This window comes from Chlorocebus sabaeus, chromosome 6 (genome assembly GCF_047675955.1).
Source record: "Chlorocebus sabaeus isolate Y175 chromosome 6, mChlSab1.0.hap1, whole genome shotgun sequence".
Classification (NCBI taxonomy): Eukaryota; Metazoa; Chordata; class Mammalia; order Primates; family Cercopithecidae; genus Chlorocebus; species Chlorocebus sabaeus.
This window is the reverse complement of record NC_132909.1, coordinates 58,163,490-58,186,069: the sequence shown is the minus strand read 5'-3', so window position 1 is coordinate 58,186,069 and position 22,580 is coordinate 58,163,490. Positions and strand designations below refer to the sequence as shown.

General features: G+C 50.3%; 2 protein-coding genes across 5 annotated transcripts in view; one reads left to right on the top strand and one right to left on the bottom strand.

The window, feature by feature from the left end:
* The window catches only part of SH3GL1 (SH3 domain containing GRB2 like 1, endophilin A2), a 39,823-nt gene extending 28,317 nt beyond the window's left edge, over nucleotides 1–11,506 (bottom strand). The window contains exon 1 of the mRNA XM_007994832.3: nucleotides 11,303–11,506. Within this exon, the coding sequence (XP_007993023.1) occupies nucleotides 11,303–11,347 (45 nt within the window). The 5' untranslated portion in view covers nucleotides 11,348–11,506. The remainder of the gene's footprint in view (nucleotides 1–11,302) is intronic.
* A 4,072-nt stretch (nucleotides 11,507–15,578) lies between these two features.
* CHAF1A (chromatin assembly factor 1 subunit A) overlaps nucleotides 15,579–22,580 on the top strand; it is a 43,607-nt gene continuing 36,605 nt past the window's right edge. For all 4 annotated transcript variants that reach the window (XM_073017092.1, XM_037994400.2, XM_073017091.1 and 1 more), the window contains exons 1-3: nucleotides 15,579–15,787; nucleotides 18,874–18,924; nucleotides 21,295–22,151. In XM_073017092.1, coding sequence (XP_072873193.1) covers nucleotides 15,736–15,787; nucleotides 18,874–18,924; nucleotides 21,295–22,151 — 960 coding nt within the window. In that variant the 5' untranslated portion in view covers nucleotides 15,579–15,735. The remainder of the gene's footprint in view (nucleotides 15,788–18,873; nucleotides 18,925–21,294; nucleotides 22,152–22,580) is intronic.

Genomic DNA, 22,580 nt, shown 5'->3' with positions numbered 1-22,580 from the left:
GGACCAAGGCAGGGGCTCCGGAAGCTCCCGAAAGTCAGCTGAGAGCTTGAACTGTACCCCAGGCCAGGTGGGGACATGCTTCTCCTCTTCCTCTAGGGCGTGCTCACATAAACCCGACACACAGTCATCCGCTGTAGGGTGGGGGTCACGGTGGCCCATCCGTCCTTCCATGTGATATTTACCGGCTTCCTGGGGCAGGCTAGCCATTAAACTGAACACTGGGGATGCAGCAATGAGCAGAAATGCCTGGCTCTGACGGCAATGGGCTCATAATCCAGTGGCAAAGGCAATGGAATAACCACTCCCATCAGCCTGAAACGACGTGGGGATCTGTCCACTCGGGCCAGGGTGGAGAAGACGCCCGTTTCCGGCCCAGGGAGGGGAGTGGGCCCACTCACCCCATGCCCTCGCTGGCCTGAGGCTGTCTGGATCCTGAGTATCTGCCATGACCACCGCCCCTACAGACACGCGGCACGACCCCTGCTGGATGCTTTGTCCCCTTACCCATGTGTGGAACTGCAGCCCGCCAGGCAGGAGCCCTCTCTCCCAGGCGGTCAGTGGGCCGCTGCTGAGTCAGGTCCAATGGAGGAAACGGTCGGTCTATTTTCCTGCTGTGGTGAGGAAGTCTCCCCATGACCCCGCTCTCAGGGCCTGGTCAGCAGGTTTTTCTAGGAGTGCAGAGGAAAAGGAAGACAGGGCCGTCCTCCCAGAGCCTGAGTTCAGGGAGCCCTGGGTACTGCTTAACAGGAAATGAGCAGAAATGCACCAAGCTGCAGCACTCAGAAAAAGTGCTTGCCAAATCCAGCCCTGCAAAAGGCGAGAGACAGAGAAAGAGAGAGACAAGCAGGCAGACAGACAGACAGGAAGAAGGCGTGGAGAAGAGAGACAGAGAGAGGAAGAAGAGGTGAGAAGGCAAAAGAAGGGAGAGACAGAAAGACAAGGAAAGAGTGAGAACAGAGAGAGAGAGGAAGAAGAGGGGGGAGAGAGAGAGAGGGGAAGAAGAGGACAGGAGAGAAGGGAGAGAGGGAAACCCGCTGCAGCCCTGGCCACCACATTTTTCCATATGCTCTCCGGGGACAGCTTTGAAAGAGAACCAGAAGAGACCGCCCCTGACACTTCAGCTCACACATTAAAAAGCCATTAGAGTTGGAGAGCTCAAGTCCAGCTGAGATGCCTCCAGAGCCTCTTGAGCTCCTGACACCCACCCCACCCCCACCCCGGGGCAATGCTTCCCCATCCAACCCTTCTGGAGCTTAGAGACCTCAGGGGCTTGGAAAGGAGAAACATGGAGGCCACTCTGAGCTCCTCCTTTAAGCTATGCCCATGGCAGCGGCGAAACCTGCAGCTGCCTCCGAAATCCTACTGCGGACGTTGGCAGCACACTCCAACTCGACGTTTCCCCATATCAGATCAGGTACAAAACACTGGCGACAATCACAGAGGCGGAAAAGGGCCACGCAGCAGTGACGGCTTGGCTGTACCCTAGGCCCCTGGATCAAAGTCCACCGGACACAGAGGCACGGGCAGGTCTGAGTAGGACAGGCCCCAATCCGCAGATTCCTCCTCTGAGAAAAAAATGCAACAGACAGAGACACCTGAGGGGCCCAACAGCCAGCTCAGACCTCAGGTGGACTGCGCACATGACAGCGGCCACCCCTGGGCAGCCAGGGGCGGAGTGAGCAGTATCACGTTCTCTGTGTGCTTGATAGGTCTGGGGTCTCAAAATGTGACAGCCCCCAATGTCTTCAGCTGAGCGGGATAAGGTGAGACACCTCATCTCACACTCGCAGGTTGTTATTAGGAGCACCCGGAATGTAATTATGTACTGCAGGGCTGGGTTTTAACACACACCCAGATAAGCAGGGCGATCGGCACCCACAGAGCCCCAACTGGTCTTTGGTGAACACGGGATTCTGAGTCAGCGATGAACTTTTGGCCGAACTCTCAGCCCTTGACTTGATTTCCAGGGCCTGACGTACAGCAGTCACGGGTGCAGACACCGGAGTTCGTTAGACGGGAAAACGCAGGATGCTGCTTGGTTACAAAGTGCCCAGTGACCACCAACAGCCAACCCTGCGGGCCAGGCGAGCCAGGTTTCACAGACAGGCCTAGGGAGCAGCAGGGTGTAAGCAGCCTCCAGCTTCCTTCGGGGAAGGGCAGTCTCAAACCTCTGTGTCTACACAGCCCAGCCAGCACACAGCTCAGGCCTCCACAAAGCTGCTGGTTCCACCCATCTGCAAGCCAGAAACACAGTGGAGTGGGGAGAGTGAGCCCTGCCCGTCCTGGGGGGAGCCCAAGGTCCACACCGCCGGCTCCAATGCCTCAAGGCACACACCAGCACATGCCGCACGTTCCAGACTCAGTCACCAGAGCTTCCTGCAAGGGTGGACTTAACCCCATTCCCATCATACATGTACATCACAAAGCAAAGCCCGTTCCTACATCTGTTGCCAGCACCTCCCCGAGGGAGACGGGGCTTCCGGAGGTCAGCCTGCAGCTGCTGGACTCACCGGCCTTGTCTCGGGCACAGCCTCTGAATCACTAACACCGCCCCTTACCAGCCCACACAAAAGGGCCTCGGAATCACCTGTCACTCCCAGCACAAGGGTATACATTTTTATCTGTGCCAAGGTTAAGGGGTTATGAACCCCATATTTTTGTATCTTAAGATCATTCCCAGGGGCTCACGCCTGTAATCCCAACACTTTGGGAGGTTGAGGCAGGAGGATCACAAGGTCAGGAGTTCAACACTAGCCTGGCCAACATGATGAAACCACGTCTCCACTAAAAATACAAAAATTGGCCAGCTGTGGTGGCGCACACCTGTAATCCCAGCTACTCAGGAGGCTGAGGCAGGAGAACTGCTTGGACCCAGGAGGTGGAGGTTGCAGCGACCTGAGATTGGCCCACTGCACTCCAGCCTGGGACAGAGCAAGACTCCGTCACACACACACAAAAAAAGATCATTCCATGTTTATGGCTTAACAAGTCAAGCACTTTGGTAGGAAAACCAAGAGTGGCCCCACAAAGTGAGGTTTTAAAAAAGAAGTCAGGGTCGGGCGTGGTGGCTCACACCCATAATCCCAGCACTTTGGGAGGCCAAGGAGGGCGGATCACCTTAGGAGTTCAAGACCAGCCTGGCCAACAAGGCAAAACCCCGTCTCTACTAAAAATACAAAAATTAGCTGGGCATGGTGGCAGGCACCCGTAATCCCAGCTACTCAGGAGGCTGGGGCAGAAGAATCGCTTGAACTGGGCAGCAGAGGTTGCAGTAAGCCAAGATCGTGCCACTGCACGCCACCTTGGGAGTGGAGACAGAACAAGACTGCATCTCAAATACATAAAATGTTTAAAAAATCATAATAACCCAGGCATGGTGGCTCACACCTGTAATCCCAGCACTTTGAGAGGCTGAGGCAGGAGGATCACCACCTGAGGTCAGGAGTTCGAGACCAACCTAGTCAACACAGTTATACCCCTTCTCTACTAAAGATACAAAAATCAGCCGGATGTGGTGTGACATGCTTGTAATCCCAGCTACTTGGGAGGCTGAGGCAAAAGAATTGCTTGAACCCAGGAGGCAGAGGTTGCAGTGAGCTGAGATTGTGCCACTGCACTCCAGCCTGGGCAACAGTGTATAATCCCAGCTACTTGGGAGGCTGAGGCAAAAGAATTGCTTGAACCCGGGAGGCAGAGGTTGCAGTGAGCGGAGATTGTGCCACTGCACTCCAGCCTGGGCAACAGTGTGAGACTCTGTCTCAAAAAACAAAAACAAAAACAAAAACAAAAACCACAATAAGTAAACTAAAAAGAGGTCAAGGCCAGGCACAGTGGCTCACGCCTGTAATCCCAGCACTTTGAGAGAACGAGGAGATAGGATCACTTGAGCCTAGGAGTTCAAGACCTGGAGTGGTGAGGTTTAAGGAGCCTCCAGCCTAGGCAACATAGTGAGACTCTGTCTCTACAAAAAATTAAAAAAGAAATAAAAATAGGCCAGGCACAATGGCTCACGCCTGTAATCCCAGCACTTTGGGAGGCCAAGGCAGGTAGATCATGAGGTCAGGAGTTCGAGACCAGCCTGAACAACATGTGAAATCCCATCTCTACTAAAAATACAAAAATGAGTTGGGCGTGGTGGCATGTGCCTGTAATCCCAGCTACTCAGGAGGCTGAGGCAGGATAATTGCTTGAACCCAGGAGACAGAGGTTGCAGTGAGCCAAGATCGCGCCACTGTACTCCAGCCTGGGCGACAGAGCTAGGCTCTGTCTTAAAAATAAAATAAAATGAAAATAAAAATAGGTCAGAACAAGCAGTATCGTGGACATTCTGAAACACCAGCCATGTCCCAGACACTGCTTACTCTGATCTACAGCCCCCCAATAGGTAGGGCCCAGGATCCCCCAGCAGACAGTTCTCCCCCAACCCCCCAGCCTCTCTTTTTCTCCTAGGTACAAACCCAGGGCCTAGGGAGCATCAGGCAGATTTCAAAGCTACGGGAGGTGACGCTTGTGAATGTTCCTCCTAGCTCAGTCTGAAGCAATCTTTCCGTTCAAACGTTCAAACCCTCTCCCTCCTTTCACACACCAAAAAAAAAAAAAAAAAAAAAAAAAAAAAAGCCAGCATTCCAGGCAGCTGCCAGCTCTATCCCTAGTTACACTCTCAATCTCACACAGCCTGGCCACAAGATTTATCAGGAAGCCAGTTAGCAGCTTAGGCCTGGAAATAACATCACCCAAACCCCCAGCACACCAAGGGAACTTCTGAGAGCAGCTCTCACTAGTGGCGTTCTTTAACCCTCCTTAGTCCCCCAATTCTAGTTGCAAACGGATGCCAGGAGGCTCTTGAGGGAGTGGGTGTCACACAGGCAGAAAGGAGGGAACCAGGGAGATGGAACCACGATGGATGGCTATTTCTTTTACCGCTTTCTTCCAGATGATTCAACTTTCCCCAGCTCAGGCCTTCAACCAGTCTATGGCCAGTTCATGATAAGAAGTAAAAACTCACAAACTGCCCACTCAAGCCCAAACCAATTTTGAACAAGTTCCCAAAAGGTTTCGCAGGGAGATGAACTAGCCTGGAACCCACTAAGGTTCTTACCATTACCAGCAATGAGATCAGAAACTCGGAACCAACAACACAGCCTCGCCTGCTAGAAAGTAAGTTTATCTTTCCCAGCACTCTCTCCCGGATCCTCCCGGCCTCTGTTTCTCAATTTAGAAAGGGCACTGTGAGAACCCTTGGAAGTCTAGAGCCTGGTTTAAAGCAGGGTTTCCTAAGCTCGACTCTACTAACATAGGGCTGGAGAATTCTTCCTTTGCAGCGGGGGGGAAGCTGTCCTATGCATTGTAGGATGTTTGGCAAGCATCCCTGGCCCCATCCCCTCAATACCATGAGCACTCTCTCCCAATCGCCAAGCGGAGGAGTGAGGACGGGGTCTGTGCCGTCCCCGGCTGACAGCGCTGATGGGAGTGTGCACCTCCTTCAGGAGCCCCGATGCCTGTGTCTCTCAACTATCGAATCAAGTTCCAGCAAAGAACTGGAAACCTTTAAGCTGTGTATAGAACCACTGTGTGTAGCACTGGAAACTCTCCCTTTTCTAAGTCCCTGTAAATGGTGTTTTTTTTTTTTTTTTTTTTGGAGACAGGGTCTGGCTCTGTCTCCCAGGCTGAAGTGCAGTGGTATAATCAGGCTCCCTGCAGACTTGACCTCCCCAGGCCCAAGCGATAAAGGTTCCTCAAGATCAGTTGGAAGGTTCACACTGAAGAACATTAGTGGATGGTGGCATCTGGGGCCAGGAATGAAAGTGTTTCCTCTAAAATAGTTCCCTACACAGCGGGAGACATGGTTCTTCTGAGATTCATGTAATATGTTCTGTGTTTCTCTGTGAACCATTTTTCAGTCTTTGTTTCTGTCATCAAATATAAGGGAAATTCCATAGAGACTATATCAGACAAAAATGACATTGTTAATTAGGAGAAAATACAGGTGCTTACCTTTTCAAGGCTTATTGATACATATGGTTGCCACAATACATGTATGTGATAAGCAGTGGTGTGATAAGCAGCATGTGATATATCCTAAACATATACATACGAATTGTTTAGGCCAGGCATGGTGGCTTCACGCCTGTAATCCCAACACTTTGGGAGGCTGAGGCGGGCGGATCACTAGGTCAGGAGTTCAACACCAGCCTGACCAACATGGTAAAACCTCGTCTTTACTAAAAATACATAAAAAAAAAATTAGCCAGGTGTGGTTGCGGGCGCTTGTAGTCCCAGCTACTTGGGAGGCTGAAGCAGGAGAATGGCGTGAACCTAGGAGGCAGAGCTTGCAGTGAGCCGAGATCATGCCACTGCACTCCAGCCTGGGCTACAGAGCGAGATTCCGTCTCACAAAAAAACAAAAAAAATTTAGCCGGGCATAGTGGCGCATGCCTATAATTCCAGCTATTCGAGAGGCTGAGGGAGGAGAATCACTTGAACCTGGGAGGCGGAGGTTGGTTGCAGTGAGCCAAGATCGTGCCACTGCACTCCAGCCTGGGCGACAGAGCGAGACTTCACCTCAAAAAAAAAAAAAATATATATATATACATACACACACACACACACACAGTTGTCACAATACGTATATGATAAATGGTGTACACATACACATAAAACGTTTATGATGGACCTAGCTCCCCGCTAAAAAAGAGGCCCAGACACTGAAAGATACGTGTTTCTAAAGACTTGGGGGTAGGCTCGACCTTGGGGTCTGGATGCTGAATTTTATGTAAGTATCTACCTGGGGGCGGGGCACCATGGCTTACGCCTGTAACCTCAGCACTTTGGGAGGCTGAGGCAGGTAGATCACCTGAGGTCAGGAGTTTGAGACCAGCCTGGCCAACATGGTGAAACCCCGTCTCTACTAAAAATAAAAAAAAAAGTTAGCCGAGCATGGTGGTGGGTGCCTGCAATCCCAGCTACTCGGGAGGCTGAGGCAGGAGAATTGCTTGAACAGGGGAGGCAGAGGTTGCAGTGGGCCGAGATCGTGCCATTGTACTCCAGCCTGGGCAACAAGAGAGAAACTCTATCTCAAAAACAAAACAAAACAAAACAAAAAACAAAAAACAAGCTACGCATGTGGCTGTGTTTAACAAACTAGGAAAATCTTTATTTTATTTTTTACTTTATTTTTTTTTTTGGAGACGAAGTCTGGCTCTCATCCCCCAGGCTGGAGTGCCTCCCAAACTGCTGGGACTAAAAGTGTGAGCCACCGCACCCGGCCAAACTAGGAAAATCTTAAGAATGGCTCAGTGGGGATTTTTTTGTTCCTTTGTTTTGGTATAATTATCCTCATTTTTTTTCCAAATCTTAAAGCAGGGTTTCTCAAATTTGGTACTATTGACATTTGGGGCCAGGTAATTCTTGGGGGGCAGTGGGGAGCCCTGGGCACAGGAGGATGTTGAGCAGCATCCCTGACTTCTACCTACTAGTAGCCAGCAGCACCTCACCAAGCTGTGACAACCAAAAAGATCCCAGACATTGTCAGTGTCCCCTGGAAGACAGAAGTGACCCTGTTTTATAGAAAGATAAACATCCCCAAATCCTTTTGTGTAAAAGGGGGAATGTTTTTACTCTTAGGCCGGATAAGCAAGACCAGCTGAGACCTACTGGTATAAAGCATACCGCCCGTTCACATGGTGAGAATGCAGTAAATGTTCATACCACTAGGTAAGGAGAGATCCCGAGAGATGTCACTTTTCAACAGGCACAGGAGAGGGTGAAAGAGTTGTTATTATACTAAAAACAAAAAAAAGAAACACAAATAGTTGGATATGTCCAGATAACAGCTGAGATGTCAGAGGGAACCATGGCAATGATCACAGAAGAGCAAGGAACGCAGCCAGGGCGACTTCTAAGAGTATGACTCAAGACAGAATTGACCAGGAGGCCAAGACGACAGCCCTGATGGTGGGCTGTGGCCATCGTGCTTTGGGACTAGGCCTCAGGATGTGGAAATAGGCAATCCTAAGCCCAGCTAACACCACACTGTGCTTTCCAGGCTTCAAGGCGCCATTCACAGATCTGAATGCAGGTCATCCTGTTTCCCTCGAGAGAGACGAAGTCCTGGTGGCTGGCATGAGAGGCCTGGCTCGTTCCTCCAAAGAGGGTGTCAGCTCAGGACAACATGGGCACAGGCCCTGATCGCTGGGGGTGGGGGAGGGGGTGGCTTCCAGAAACCTGTCTATGGCACGGAACAAAGTGGCCCAGGAATTCCTCCGAGACCTCTGAGAACATCTTTCCTGCTAGGGAGCAGCGCTCTAGGATGCTCTAATCCGCAGGTGAGGGTCTGACGCCTGCTGGGCAAGGTCTAACCCAGGGCCAGGCCATCTGATTTCAACATGCTGGGGCAAGGGGGTGGGGCTATTCTCAGTGACAATCCTAAAATTCATCTGGATTAAATCTTTCTCCAGGGTTTAATCATCATCATCTGGGGTCTAGAGATAGACCCTAAGTATCTATATCCCTAGACAACCACTAGGGTTGTTACTTTATTTTTTGAGACAGGGTCTCACTTTGTTGCCCAGGCTGGAGTGCAGCAGCACGATCATAGTTCACTGTAGCCTTGAACTGCTGGGCTCCAGTGGTCCTCCCGCCTCAGCCTCCCAAGTAGCTGGGACTACAGGTGTACATCGCCACACCTGGCTAACTTTTTGATATTTTGTAGGGATGAGATCTCCCTGTATCGCCCAGGCTGGTCTTGAACTCCTGAACTCAAGGGAACCCCCGCCTCAGCCTCCAAAGTGCTGGGATTACAGGCATGAGCCACAGCACCTGGCAGGGTCCTTACTTTTTTCTTTCCAGGGACAAAAGGTACCAGCTGGGTGTTACTGGGGACTTGTTTCTCTTTGCTCCCACTGGGCCTTTCCAAACTGTGGGCAGAGAACCCTGTTTGCCACCACAGCCCAAGCATTTGCTAAGATCATTGCTCAGGCCGGGTGCAGTGGCTCATGCCTGTAATCCCAGCACTTTGGAGGCTGAGGCGGGCAGATCACAAGGTCAAGAGATCAAGACCATCCTGCTAACGTGGTGAAACCCGTCTCTACTAAAAATACAAAAAATTAGCCAGGTGTGGTAGCCGGCGCCTGTAGTCCCAGCTACACGGGAGGCTGAGGCAGGAGAATTGTGTGTACCCAGGAGACAGAGTTTGCAGTGAGCCAAGATTGCGCCACTGCACTCCATCCAGCCTGAGCGACAGACTCCATCTCAAAAAAAAAAAAAAAAAAAAAAAAAAAAAAATCATTGCTCATTCCTCGGTGGACTCTATCCACACAAATTCCACACAACCTCACCCTGCAGTGCATGGACCAATAGGATTCAACAATCTGAGGCTTTTTTTTTTTTTCAAGACGGAGTCTCGCTCTGTCACCCAGACTGGAGTGCAGTGGTGCAATCTTGGCTCACTGCAACCTCTACCTCCTGGATTCAAGAGATTCTCCTGTCTCAGCCTCCTTAGTAGCCAGGGTTACAGGCAAAAATACAAAATTTTTGTATTGTTAGTAGAGATGGGGTTTTGCCATGTTGCCCAGGCTGCTCTCAAACTCCTGGCTTCAAGTGATTCTCCCACCTCGGCCTCCCAAAAGTGCTGGGATTACAGGCGTGAGCCACCGTGCCCGGCCAAATTTGAGGTTTGTTGGATTTGAAATTGCAAAGTGAAAATTTTAAGTGTGCCCAGTTTTATGGAGAGTGGATCCACAGCTTTCACCACATTCATGGGCAACAGGTCCTGGAGTTTCCAAAAAACCCTTTATCTGTCCAAATCAAATGCACTTAGGCTGGGATGCAACATTCTACTTCCGGGAATTCATCCTATAAAACGAATCCCACTGGTGAGCAAAGATATTCACTGGCTATTCATTGTAGTAATGGTAGCAGAAAATTCCGGTAAACAGAAATATCTATCAACTGACAACTGGTTAAATAAATTATGGTACACCTAATGGAATGAAATACAATGTACCCATTAAAAAGATCCAAGTAGGCCAAGCACAGTCGCTCACACCTGTAATCCCAGCACGTTGGGAGGCCGAGGCAGGCGGATCACTTGAGGCTAGGAATTCGAGATGAGCCTGGGCCATATGGAGAAACCCTGTCTCTGCTAAAATTACAAAAAGTAGCCGGGTGCGGTGGCACATGCCTGTAGCTCCAGCTACCGGGGAGGCTGAGGCAGGAGAATTGCTTGAACCCAGGAGGCGGAGCTTGCAGTAAGCGGAGATTGTACCACTGCACTCCAGCTGGGGCGACAGAGAGTGACTCCGTCTCAAAAAACAAAAAAAATCCAACAAGTGTGGAGTATGGTCTAGTGCAGTAGTCCTGGGGGACAGGGAAGGAAGGGAGGAAGGAAAGAAGAGAAGGAAGGGAGGGAGAGAGACAGGGAGGGAGGGAAGGAGGAAGGAAGGAAGGAAAGTAGAGAGGGAAGGAGAATTGATTCTATTCCTCAGGGGACACAGGGTGATGTCTCAAGATATTTTTGGTTGTCACGACTTGGGGGTGCTCCTGGCCTGGAGTGGGTGGAGGCCAGGGCGCTGCTCAGCACCCCGCAGTGTCCAGGATGGCCCCACCACGGAGAACAGTCCAGCCCCAGATGTCAACAGTGCTGACGGAGGGGGAGAAATCCCGCTCCAGAGTGACCTCCAAGTAATGAAAACCACAGCACACAGGATTCTGTGGCAAATGCTATCACAGTGTACGTGTTTTTAAAGGAAAGGCACACACGTATCTTAGGAAAGGGACATACGGAGTCGATGACAGTCCCTGTCTCTGGGGAGAGAGACGGGGCTGGCTGCCCGAGGAGCAGAGAGGGGAAACTGACTTCTCCCTCTACCTTTTCAACTTTGTACCTTGCCCATCCGGAGGATTTTGAACAGAACTGCTCTAGAAGCAATTTTCCCTGGCTCTGGGTTATCTGGCAAGAATCCTGTGTCGACAGCCTCGGGACTCCTCTCTTCCCCTTCTCTCCCCGCACCCCGCCTTTGCAGGGGAGGGGAGGAGGGGTGAGGTCCGCGTCCCTGGGCAGCCCCTGGGTGCCTCTCCCCTCCTCCCAGGGGTTCTGTCCCCGCTTCTGGAGCCCGCATGGCGGGCAGGGCCTGGGCCACCTCATCACCCCCGTCCGTCCCTTGCTCTTCCCACCCGGCGGGGGACACGCACCAACGTCCCTACCTCGGTCCCTCAGGCCCCCTCCCGAACCAGGTCGGGCCTGGCCCCCTCATCCGGGCAGCCCGGGGCCCGGGACTCGGCCCCTGCCTGGGCCTGAGCTCACCTGGCTCGCCTTGTAGAACTGCTTCTTCAGCCCCGCCACCGACATGCTGCCGCCTGCCGCCGAGCCTCCCGCCCGGACCGCGCCAGCGACAGGCTCCCGGGCGCCGCCGACCCTCTGCGCGCCTCAGCAACCCCCGTCGGCGCCGCCTCCGCCAGCCGCTTGCCAGCTCCGCGCCCGCCCCGGCGCCGCCTCAGCCGCTCGCGCGCCCGCGCGGCCAGGATATTACATGGCAACCGCACGCTTCCGGTGCCGGCCCCCGCGCGCGCCCCCGGCCCCGTCTGCGCACGCGCGCCCTCTGCCGGCTGGAGAGCGCACGTGCACGTTGTCTGCCGCGGGAGGCGCCGCCTCTGTCAGTGAGTTGAGCGGGGCGAGCCTAGAGGGGCCGTAGCAGGTGCGGCGCCCCCTGGAGTCCCGGAGGTGACCCTAACGTCTTGGGAAAGGCGCTTCGTTTAAACCTGGCCAGGGACGTTGGGAATTAGAAGGGGCCCCTCCCTGCTTATGATTCTCCAGATTCCTGTTTGCTCATCTTAGCTAAATCTAAATCCAGTTCTTCTAAGTGTTCAGCCTCCCTCCCCTTCTTTCTTTTTTTTTTTTTTCTTTTTTTCTGAAACGGAGTCTTGCTTTGTCGCCCAGGCTGGAGTACAGTGGCGTGATCTCGGTTCACTGCAACCTCCGCCTCCCGAGTTCAAGCGGTTCTCCTGCCTCAGCCCCCCGAGTAGCTGGGATTACAGGCGAGCACCCCCATGCTCGGCTAATTTTTGTATTTTTAGTAGAGACAGGGTTTCGCCATGTTGGCCACGCTGGTCTCGAACTCCTGACCTCAGGTGATCCACCCTCTCCTCCCCTAGCCTCCCAAAGTGCTGAGATCACAGGTGCGAGACACCGTGCCCGGCCACCTCTTTTCCTCTCTCTCTGTCCTGTGTTCATCCATTCAGTTGCCCACGTGACACATGGAGACCTCTAGGTCTGTCTTCATGCCCTGACCATACTTTCCACCAGTCCTCCCCTCCAATTCATCCCTGGCATGGCAGCCAGAAAGATGCTTCTAGAATGCAATTCAGGGTCAGGCGCAGTGGCTCACGCCTGTAGTCCCAGCACTTAGGGAGGCAGAGGCGGGTGGATCATGAGGTCAGGAGTTCAAGACCAGCCTGGCCAACATGGTGAAATCCCGTTTCTACAAAAAAAAAAAAAAACAAAACCACACACAAAAATTAGCTGGGTGTGTTGGCGCACTCCTGTAATCCTAGCTACTCAGGAGGCTGAGGCAGGAGAATTGCTTGAACCCAGGAGGCGGAGGCTGCAGTGAGTAGAGATCACACCACTGCACTCCAGCCTGGGCGATGGAGAGAGACTCCATCTAAAGAAAAAAAGAATGCAATTCACATCATACCAGTCCCCTGTTTTAATTCGGCCTACCACCCTTAGGATACACTCCAGACTTCCTAACACGTTTTACAAAGCCTGCGTAATTTGGCCCCATCAACTCTCTCTGTCTCTTTCTGTTTTCTTTCTTTTTTTTTTTTTTTTTTTTTGAGACAGAGTCTTGCTCTGTTGCCCAGGCCACTGTGCCCGGCCTAGTCTACTACTTTCTTTTGAGGCTTTTGGAAACTTCCAGCAATCTTCTGCTTCAAAAAATCAACAAAATCTCTCAGCGATTTCAACACTTTTAAGTACCAAGCTTTTTAACTGTAGTCATTTTCTTTTCTTTTTTTTTTTTTTTTTTTGAGACGGAGTCTCGCTCTGTAGCCCAGGCTGGAGTGCAGTGGCCGGATCTCAGCTCACTGCAAGCTCCGCCTTCCGGGTCCACGCCATTCTCCTGCCTCAGCCTCCTGAGTAGCTGGGACTACAGGCGCCTGCCATCTCGCCCGGCTAGTTTTTTTTGTATTTTTTACTAGAGACGGGGTTTCACCGTGTTAGCCAGGATGGTCTCGATCTCCTGACCTCGTGATCCACCCGTCTCGGCCTCCCAAAGTGCTGGGATTACAGGCTTGAGCCACCGCGCCCGGCCTAACTGTAGTCATTTTCTAGTTTCTCTTTTTTGATTCATTTAGTCATTCCAATTAATTATTTCCAATTCATTTTGTACATTTTTATCAATAACGGTTGATATAAAAATCCATATCAATAACCAGGTGTCAACCTGGGAAGTCTTCCTGGAAGAGGTGACATTCCACACAGCGTCCTCTTTAGGTACAAAGGGTAGAGGAAAGACTCAGGAATAATGTAGAAGAGGGAAACGATGTTAGCAGAGTCTCATAGACAGCAAGGATTATGAATTATAGCAGAGGAAGAAAGAATAGTTGAGAAGAATCTATGGGGACTGGGAACGGCGGCTCACGCCCGTAATCCCAGCACTCTGGGAGGCCGAGACAGGCAGATCACGAGGTCAGGAGATCGAGACCATCCTGGCTAACGTGGTGAAACCCCATCTCTACTAAAAATACAAAAAAATTAGCCAGGCAAAGTGGCCGGCACCTGTAGTCCCAGCCACATTCTCCCAGAGGCAGGAGAATGGCGTAAACCTGGGAGCTGGAGCTTGCAGTGAGCCGAGATCACATCACTGCACTCCAGCCTGGGCTACAAAGCGAGACTCTGTCTCAAAAAAAAAAAAAAAAAAAAAAAGGTAATAGACTAGGTCAATCAGGGGGTTATTTCAGAATATATACACCCTAACCTCACTTCCCAAGATTTTTATGAGGCTATTAGGAATACTTTGAAAGAGCTTATTGATGTGCTCTGATAAGCTCTGATAAGAGCTTGTTCATGTGCCCTTAACTGTGATCCACCGCTGTAAATCAATGAAAAATGCCAGAATGTCAGAGAAGGGGTTGAAAACATCTTCATAGCTCAGACAGGGAAACTGAAATATTGAGCAATGATATGACTTGCCCAAAGTTGTGTCCCCAAATTTTCTATTTCTCCACACTTTTCCCAACAAACACTACTGGCTTAATTATCCAATCTACTTCAATAGAATTTCAAACTTGGGCTAAAGTCCAATCTTCTCTGCCCACCTCTCCTTCTGAGATTAAATTGGTGTGGAAGAAAACCTGTTTCCGCTGGGCGCGGTGGCTCACGCCTGTAATCCCAGCACTTTGGAAAGAAAAAGGAAAGGAAAAAAGGAAAGAAAGATAGAAGAAAGAAAAAAGGAAAGAAAGATAGAAGAAAGAAAAAAGGAAAGAAAGATAGAAGAAAGAAAAAAGAAAAGAAAGGAAAGAAAAAGAAAGAGAAAAGAAAGAAAAAGGAAAGAAAGAAGAAAGAAAAAAAGGAAGAAAGGGGAAGAAAGAAGGAAAGAAAGAAAAGAAAGAAAAGCAAGCAAGCAAGCCATCCAGCCAGTAGCCTGTTTCTAGACTCACAAGCTGACACTGAAGTTCTCTGTTTTGTGTGAGGCTTTGAATCTGTTTGATCTACACAGTTCAATCAAATATTTATATATTCACTCAAATATTTATTGACCTGGTAAATATGATCAGTTACTAACAGGTTCTGGGGTTCCAGTGAGGAATGAGTCCTACCTCGTCAGAACTAATGACAAAAGCAGAAATTAGTTCATTCGTCAAATAACAAACTAATACAAAGACACAGCTGTAATTGCTTTAAGAAAAAGAACAGTGCTGTAGGCACTTGATCTTGTCAGGGTTGGGGAAGAAAAGGCTTCCTGAGGTGCCGATATAACATCTGAAAAGTATAAATTATCCAGGAAAAGAGCTGCGAAAAGATTGTTCTAGGCAGAGAAATAACATGTGCCAATTTCCCGAGGATTAAACCAGAAACCATTTCGTCAATTTCGTTCATTCTACATGTTATTTACTGAATGTCAAATACGTCTGAAGCGCTCCCCAGACTTCGTTTTATTGTTCTTGTAGAAGGCAATTTATAATTTTAATTGCTGTTGCTATATTTAGCCGATGTCCCATTAGGATAAACTCAAAACTCCAGGTTCCTCATCTAAATCCCACTTTGAAGTTGTCATCTGCGCCCTGCGTAAAACGCTCTCCTGGTGACGTAAGAGCCTGGGCCTCCCTCCTCTTAGGGACTATCCCACGCGATCAGCCAGTCACAGCGCAGGACAATCAGCTTGACACCTCCTTTCCCCAATCGCAGGGCAGCTCCTCCCAGCCAATGACAGGCCTCCGAGGGGAAGCCCCGTCCCCCGCGGAAATATCAATGGGCGAGCCCTGGGAGGAATAGAAGTCACGACTCTCGCGAGGATGCCCCCGGCGCTCCTCAATTCCCGAGGCGGGCCGTCACGTGACCCGGGCTCGCCCAATTGGCGCGCGGACCACTGGGGTAGTCGCGGTTCCCGCCAAATACGAGCGCGGCGGCCGCGGCGGCAGCAGCTGCGGCGCGGGCGGGAGGGCGAAGAGCAGCGGCCGCCTGAGGGGAGCCCGCGCCTCCGCCGCCTGAGAGGAGCTCGAGCCGCTGCCGGGGCGATGCTGGAGGAGCCGGAGTGCGGGTCGCCCGGCGCCAGGGGAGCCACCGCAGGTCGGTTCGGGCCCGCGCCGAGGGGAAGGGGGGGCGCGGCGCGCGGCCTGGACGGGCCGAGGCGGCGATGGGAGGCGGACGGGCCTCCCGGCGCCGAGCCTGGTCCTGTGGGCCGGGCGTTCACCCCCTGGAGTCTTCTCATCCCCAGCGAAGGCCTGGAGTCCCCAAGGGCACCCTCCTTGACGTTATTGTTGTAGCCGCGACCATATTGTTTCCGGCGCTTTTGGGTCAGTTCGTCCCTCCAGGGCCCTCTGGGGCGACGGGTCGGAGGAGCCGAGAGGGGAAACTGAGGCCCAGGGAAACGAAAGGGCTTGCCCTGAAGGTTACTGAGTGCGTTTGTGTCCCTTGACCATGTTGGACCCTGCAACGGGTGGGGAAACTGAGGCCCGAGCGCGCACGAGCTCGGGGACCGGGACCGATGCCTCTGCGGGTCGGGGCAAGCCCGGGTAAGAGGCCCAGTTGGTGGGGATGGCCAGGAGGCTGGGACTCCAAGTTCTTGCTACTGCCTGGTAAGCACCGTGACTTTCTCCTCCCTGTGCCTTGGAGCGGGGTCTTTGGATCCCACAACAAGCCTTCCCGAAACGTGGGAGGGTGAACCAAAAAAGACCAGACTGCTCCTCTCCCTTGCTGGACTCTGCATTACATAACGCTTTGGCAGCGCTTGGCATTACGCTTTGGCACATAGTAGGTGCTCACTAAATAATGTGAACGAATGAAGGGCTAGAATGGACACCAGTCCAGTTTCTCAACCTCAGCAGTGTTAATATTTGTTGCTGTCCTGGGCACGGCACTGCAGGGTGCTAAGCATCATCCCTGGTCTCCGCCTTTTGCAGGCCAGTAGCAGTCCCTCTCCCCAAGTCTTAGTAACAACCAAAAATACCATTGCCCTGTGTTCCCTATGCAGCAGATTCCTCCTTGGTTGAAAATCGTGGCTGTAGTTTCTTCTAGCCTTTGGGATTTCACGGAGACATGAAATTAATATAAAGTTGGTACTGTCCTGGAGCTGTGATGTTTTAAGTCAGGATGTTTAACTTTATTTTACTTTATTTATTTATTTTGAGACAGTCTTGCTCTGTTGTCCAGGCTGGAGTGCAGTGGCAGGATCCCAGCTCACTGCAACCTCTGCCTCCCTGGTTCAAGTGATTCTTCTGCCTCAGCCTCCTGAGTAGCTGGGATTACAGGCTTGCACCACCATGCCTGGCAATTTTTTAATTTTTCAGTAGAGACGGGGTTTCACCATGTTGGGCAGACTGGTCTCGAACTCCTGACCTCAAGTGATCCACCCGCCTCGGCCTCCCAAAGTGCTGGGATTACAGGTGTGAACCACCATGCCTGGCCAGGATATTTAATTCAAAAAAAAAAAAAAATTGCTACTCGCTAGGACCATACTATCATGAAAGGGAAGTATATTTAGTGCCAAATAAAATTAGGATGTAATCACAGAATAAAGAGCAGTTAGTAACTTTATACACACATATGTGTTAATTGTGTGTATCTTTGGATCCCTGTCCCGTTTTATATACAGGATTTTTTAATGAGGGGGGTCCTGTTTTTAGTGAGGTTGTTTCTGTTCCACTTGCATCAAAGCTAGTGACTCAAAACCACACAAATAGATCTTTGTGATTGTCCTGAAAATAAAGTTAAGTGACTAAAAATCATATCCTTCCGCTGGGTGTAGAAATCCATGTCTTTTGGTAACTGGAAACTTGAGAATGATATTCTCTGAAGTGACTAGAAAGGAAACGAATTTTCTCAGTACCTTTTCTTATTCGCTAAGCTTGGGGCAGAGGGTGGGGTGGTTTCATGTATGGATGATGAAGTTTTTTAGGAAGCTCCAGTCTGCTTTTAAAAAATACTCATATAGCGCTTACAAAACATACGTAGATTAACCAAAATAACTAGGTTTTTCCAAGCCAGATCTCCTGGTAAGTGTGAGCTTCCTAAACTTACTCTGTTTAAGGTATTTATCTAAAGACTCGGTTCTATTTATGGTCACTTCGGCATCTGCTTTGATATTATTAGATGCTTTTCTTGAGATTTTTTTTGCAGGAAAATGTTCTGTCTTATCATCTCTTGATAGCACTTCAGCTCCTGCCTGGCATGCTCCAGGTGCTTTAAATTGTGGTACCTTCATGAATTCTCTTTAAAAAGGAAAGGATCCCTTTTCTAATTTTACAAATTTGGTGGTGGTGTGGGGGCTCGGGTTGGAGGAGGATGTTTGGGGATCATGTGAATGAAATAGGTAATCCGATGTTTTCTCTCATCCCTACTTTTACTCATTCCACTTTGATTTCATGAAACAGTTCCTGTTTCTCTCTTAGCTGGCTTTCTGATGTATTCCAGACCCTAACCAGGTACCATAGGTGCAGCATGGAACAAATCTTTCTGCTATCATAGAGTTGGCATTTTGTTTAGGGAGAGACATAATAAACACAGAAGTTTCAGATTAAATGCCACAAAGAAAATAAAACAAGACATGACAGTGTCTAGGGTAGGATTTCTCGAACTATTAACATTTTGAGACCAGGAGCTGTGGCCAGCAGTTTGGGAGGCCAAGTCGGGCAGATCACGAGGTCAGGAGTTCGAGACCATTCTGGCTAACATGGTGAAACCCCGTCTCTGCTAAAAATACAAAAATTAGCCGGGCGTGGTGGCGCGCGCCTATAGTCCCAGCTACTTGGGATGGTGAGGCAGGAGAATCACTTGAATCGGGGAGGTGGAGGTTGCATTGAGCTGAGATTGTACCATTGCACTCCAATCTCAGCGACAGAGCAAGACTCTGTCTAAAAAAAAAAAAAAAAAATATTTTTTTGGCCATGTAATTCTTCATTGTGGCATGCTGTGCATTGCATTGTGGGATATTTAGCAGAATCCCTGGCCTCTACCCACTGGATGTGAAAAGCATCCCTTCGAGCCCTCCCCACATCATGACAACCAAAAGCATCTCTAGACTGTGCCAAATGGCCCCCGAGGGCAGAGGGGTCAGAATTGCCTCCACCTTGTACATAATTGGCTCTACATATGTGTTTGCTAACTTGATTATTTGCAACATTTAACAATTTACCCTTTGACACTTTTATTTGCAGCCATGGATTGCAAAGATAGACCAGCTTTTCCAGTTAAGAAGTTAATACAAGGTAATTATTTGGAAATGGGTTAAAGAGTTGTTCCTAGTTTATAGTCTTCCTTGTCTCTTGTTGGAGACCTCAGTGGAAGTGTGGAGCTAGAAGGGAGAGAAACAGTCCCTCTTCAGACTAGGAAGCTGGGAAAATGCTTTTCACACAGTATTGTCTGGTGGGATTCCCCGAGGCCTCCACTCACCCACAATTGGCATTTTGTAACCTGCAGCTGGGGAGCTGTCCTGTGTATTGTAGGGAGCTTAGCAGCAGCCCTGGCGTCTTCCCACTGGATGCCAGTAAGTGCATCCTCCAAGTTGTAACAACCAAAAATATCTCCATACGTGGCTGATGTCCCCTGGGAGGTAGGACTGCCCCCGTGGAGAACCACTGTTGTCCTGGAAGATAAATGTTCTCAAATCCTTCTGTGTAAAATGGGGAGTGCATTTACCCTTAGGCCACATGAGTGGTCGGATTTTTTTTTTTTTTTTTTTTTTTGAGACGGAGTCTCACTCTTGTCAGGCTGGAGTGCAGTGATGCCATCTCGGCTCACTGTAACGTCTGCCTCCCGGGTTCAAGCAAATTCTCTTGCCTCAGCCTCCCAAGTAGCTGGAATTACAGGCATGTGCCACCACACTCAGCTAATTTTTGTATTTTTAGTAAAGACAGGGTTTCAGCATGTTGGCCAGGATGGTCTTGATCTCCTGACCTTGTGATCCCCCTGCCTTGGCCTTTCAAAGTGCTGGGATTACAGATGTGAGCCACCGTGTCTGGCCCAGATTGTATTTTTAGAAACTACAGTTTTGGGTTTTTCAAACTTGGGCTGGGTGCAGTGGGCTGGGTGCAGTGGGTGCATACCTGTAAAACCAGCTATTTGAGTGGCTGGGATGGGAGGATTGCTTGAGCCCAGAAGTTCAAGGCTGCAGTGAGCTATAATCACACCACTGCACTTCAACCTGGATCAGAGGAAGACTCTGTCTCTTAAAAGAAAAAAAGGGAGAAGCCAGACACTGTGGCTCACACCTATAATTCTAGCACTTTGGGAGGCTAAGGTGGGCAGATTGAGCTCAGGAGTTTGAGACCAGCCTAGCCAACATGGTGAAACCCCATCTCTATTAAAATACAAAATAGCTGGGCATGGTGGGGGGCACCTGTAGTCCCAGCTACTCAGGAGGCCGAGGCAAGAGAATTGCTCGAACCCGGGAGGAAGGGGTTGCAGTGAGCCAAGGGTGTACCATTACACTCCAGCCTGGCGACAGAGTGAGACTGTCTCAAAACAAACAACCCCCCCCAAAAAAAAAACCAGGTTTTTATTTGGTCTATTACATGATGAAATAGTTAATAAAAAGATGCATTGGCATGGAAGTAAGTGAACATAGGTTCCTTGGGATGTTCACTCTCTAAAGTTTTTCTGCGTCCCTCCTAACGAGCCTGAAGCCTGGCAGGCTCTGGGAGAACAGTCTGATTGATGAGAAAAGCCTAACAGAGCCTGGGGTGCTGAAGCCAGGAAAAAAACAAAACAAAACAAAAAACCCTGTCCACAAATATGTCTGTGTATTTTCTACTTGAGAACCAGATGCAGTTATCATCAAATGAGATTTTCACCCATTATAAATACATTTGGAATATGAACTGGATCTGAAATCAAAAAATGTCTCTTGAAATTCTGGCAGTAGCTCTGCTAAAAGACTTGTCAGGATTTTGGTTTGTTTTTTTTTTGAGACGGAGTCTCACTCTGTCGCCCAGGCTGGAGTGCAGTGGCCGGATCTCAGCTCACTGCAAGCTCCGCTTCCCGGGTTTAGGCCGTTCTCCTGCCTCAGCCTCCTGAGTAGATGGGACCACAGGTGCCGCCACCTCGCCCGGCTAGTTTTTGTATTTTTTAGTAGAGACGGGGTTTCACCGTGTTAGCCAGGATGGTCTCGATCTCCTGACCTCGTGATCCACCCGTCTTGGCCTCCCAAAGTGCTAGGATTACAGGCTTGAGCCACCGCGCCTGGCCAGAATTTTGGTTTTTTTTAAATTAGGATGTTGAAGTGGGGCATGGTGACTCACGCCTGTAATCCCAGCACCTGGGTTCAAACTGTTCTCCTGCCTCAGCTTCTAAAGTAGCTGGGATTACAGGCACTTACCACTATACCCAGCTATTTTGTATTTTTAGTAGAGAGGGGGTTTCACCGTTTTGGTCTGTCTGGTCTTGAACTCCTGACCTGATCTGCCTGCCTTGGCCTCCCAAAGTGCTGGGATTACAGGTGTGAGCCAGCGCCCAGATAGACCCTTTTTAAACTTGAAAATTATACCCCACTCCCGTGTCCCAACAAGTCAGTAATTTCCAAGCTCATGAGTGGTTGTAACTTTAAACGTTCACTAAAGATGGCTTTCTCTTTGTTTCAGCCCGTCTGCCGTTTAAGCGCCTGAATCTTGTCCCAAAGGGGAAAGACGATGACATGTCAGATGATCGGGTTACTTCTGTGCAGAGTAAAAGCCCCGATTTGGAGGCCTCTTTGGACACCTTGGAAAACGACTGTCATATGGGTTCTGACATAGACTTTAGACCAAAACTTGTCAACGGGAAGGGTCCCTTAGATAACTTTTTAGGAAATAGAGTCGAAACCAGTGTTGGCCAGAGCACAGTCATCATTGATTTGACAGAGGACTCAAATGAGCAGCCAGACAGTCTTGTGGACCACAATAAACTAAGTTCTGAAGCCTCTCCCTCCAGGGAAGCAGTAAATGGCGACCGAGAAGACACTAGGGATCAGCAGGGGTCGTTGAAGGCCAATCAGAACGACAAGTTGGCATTTCCTGGAGAAACCCTTTCAAACATTCCTTACAAAACAGAGGAGGAGGGTATTGGCTGTGGAGGTGCAGGGAGGAGAGGTGACTCCCAGGAATGTTCACCACAGAGCTGCCCGGAGCTGACGAGTGGTCTGAGACTGTGTTCCAGAAAGGAGCAGGACAGTTGGAGTGAAGCTGGGGGCATCCTGTTCAGAGGGAAGGTGCCCATGGTGGTCTTGCAGGACATCTTGGCTGTGAGACCGCCCCAAATCAAGTCCCCTCCAGGCACACCCCAAGGGAAGGACATGACCCCTGAGAGTGAGGCGCTAGAATCTTGCCCTGAAGAAGACTCTGTACTCAGCCATTCGTCCCTGAGCTCTCCCTCTTCCACCAGCTCTCCTGAGGGGCCGCCTGCTCCCACAAAGAGGCACAGCAGCACCAGTCCCTTCCCCACCTCCACGCCCATCCGCAGAGTGAGTATCTCCCATGGAGTCCCTACACATCAGTGCTCATGGATCTCAGAGCACGCTGTCAGTCTCCACCGGGTCACCCAGCTGGTCTGTGGCAGAGTGAGCGGGGCCACGGGCTGGGTCCTGGGACTCGACACGGAGTTCTTGTATCAAAACTCAGTGTTCAGTTCTGCATTCGTTGTGATGCGCCTGGGACTTAATTCATCAACAGTGTGCCTGGTGTACTGTGTGGATAACACCCTGCTGTTTTGCCTTCGTTGTTTACATCTAATTAGTGATAGCTTAGCCGTTTTAGGGAATTAGGATCTGAGCTGGCGCTGTAACCCCTCAGTTGAGATTCCAGGTCCAGTTTTCTCTGTGCTCCTCCCATCCAAGCATAGAACTGTAGGGACAGGGCTATGGAGGCATTGAGCACTGAAGTGGCAGTGAAAC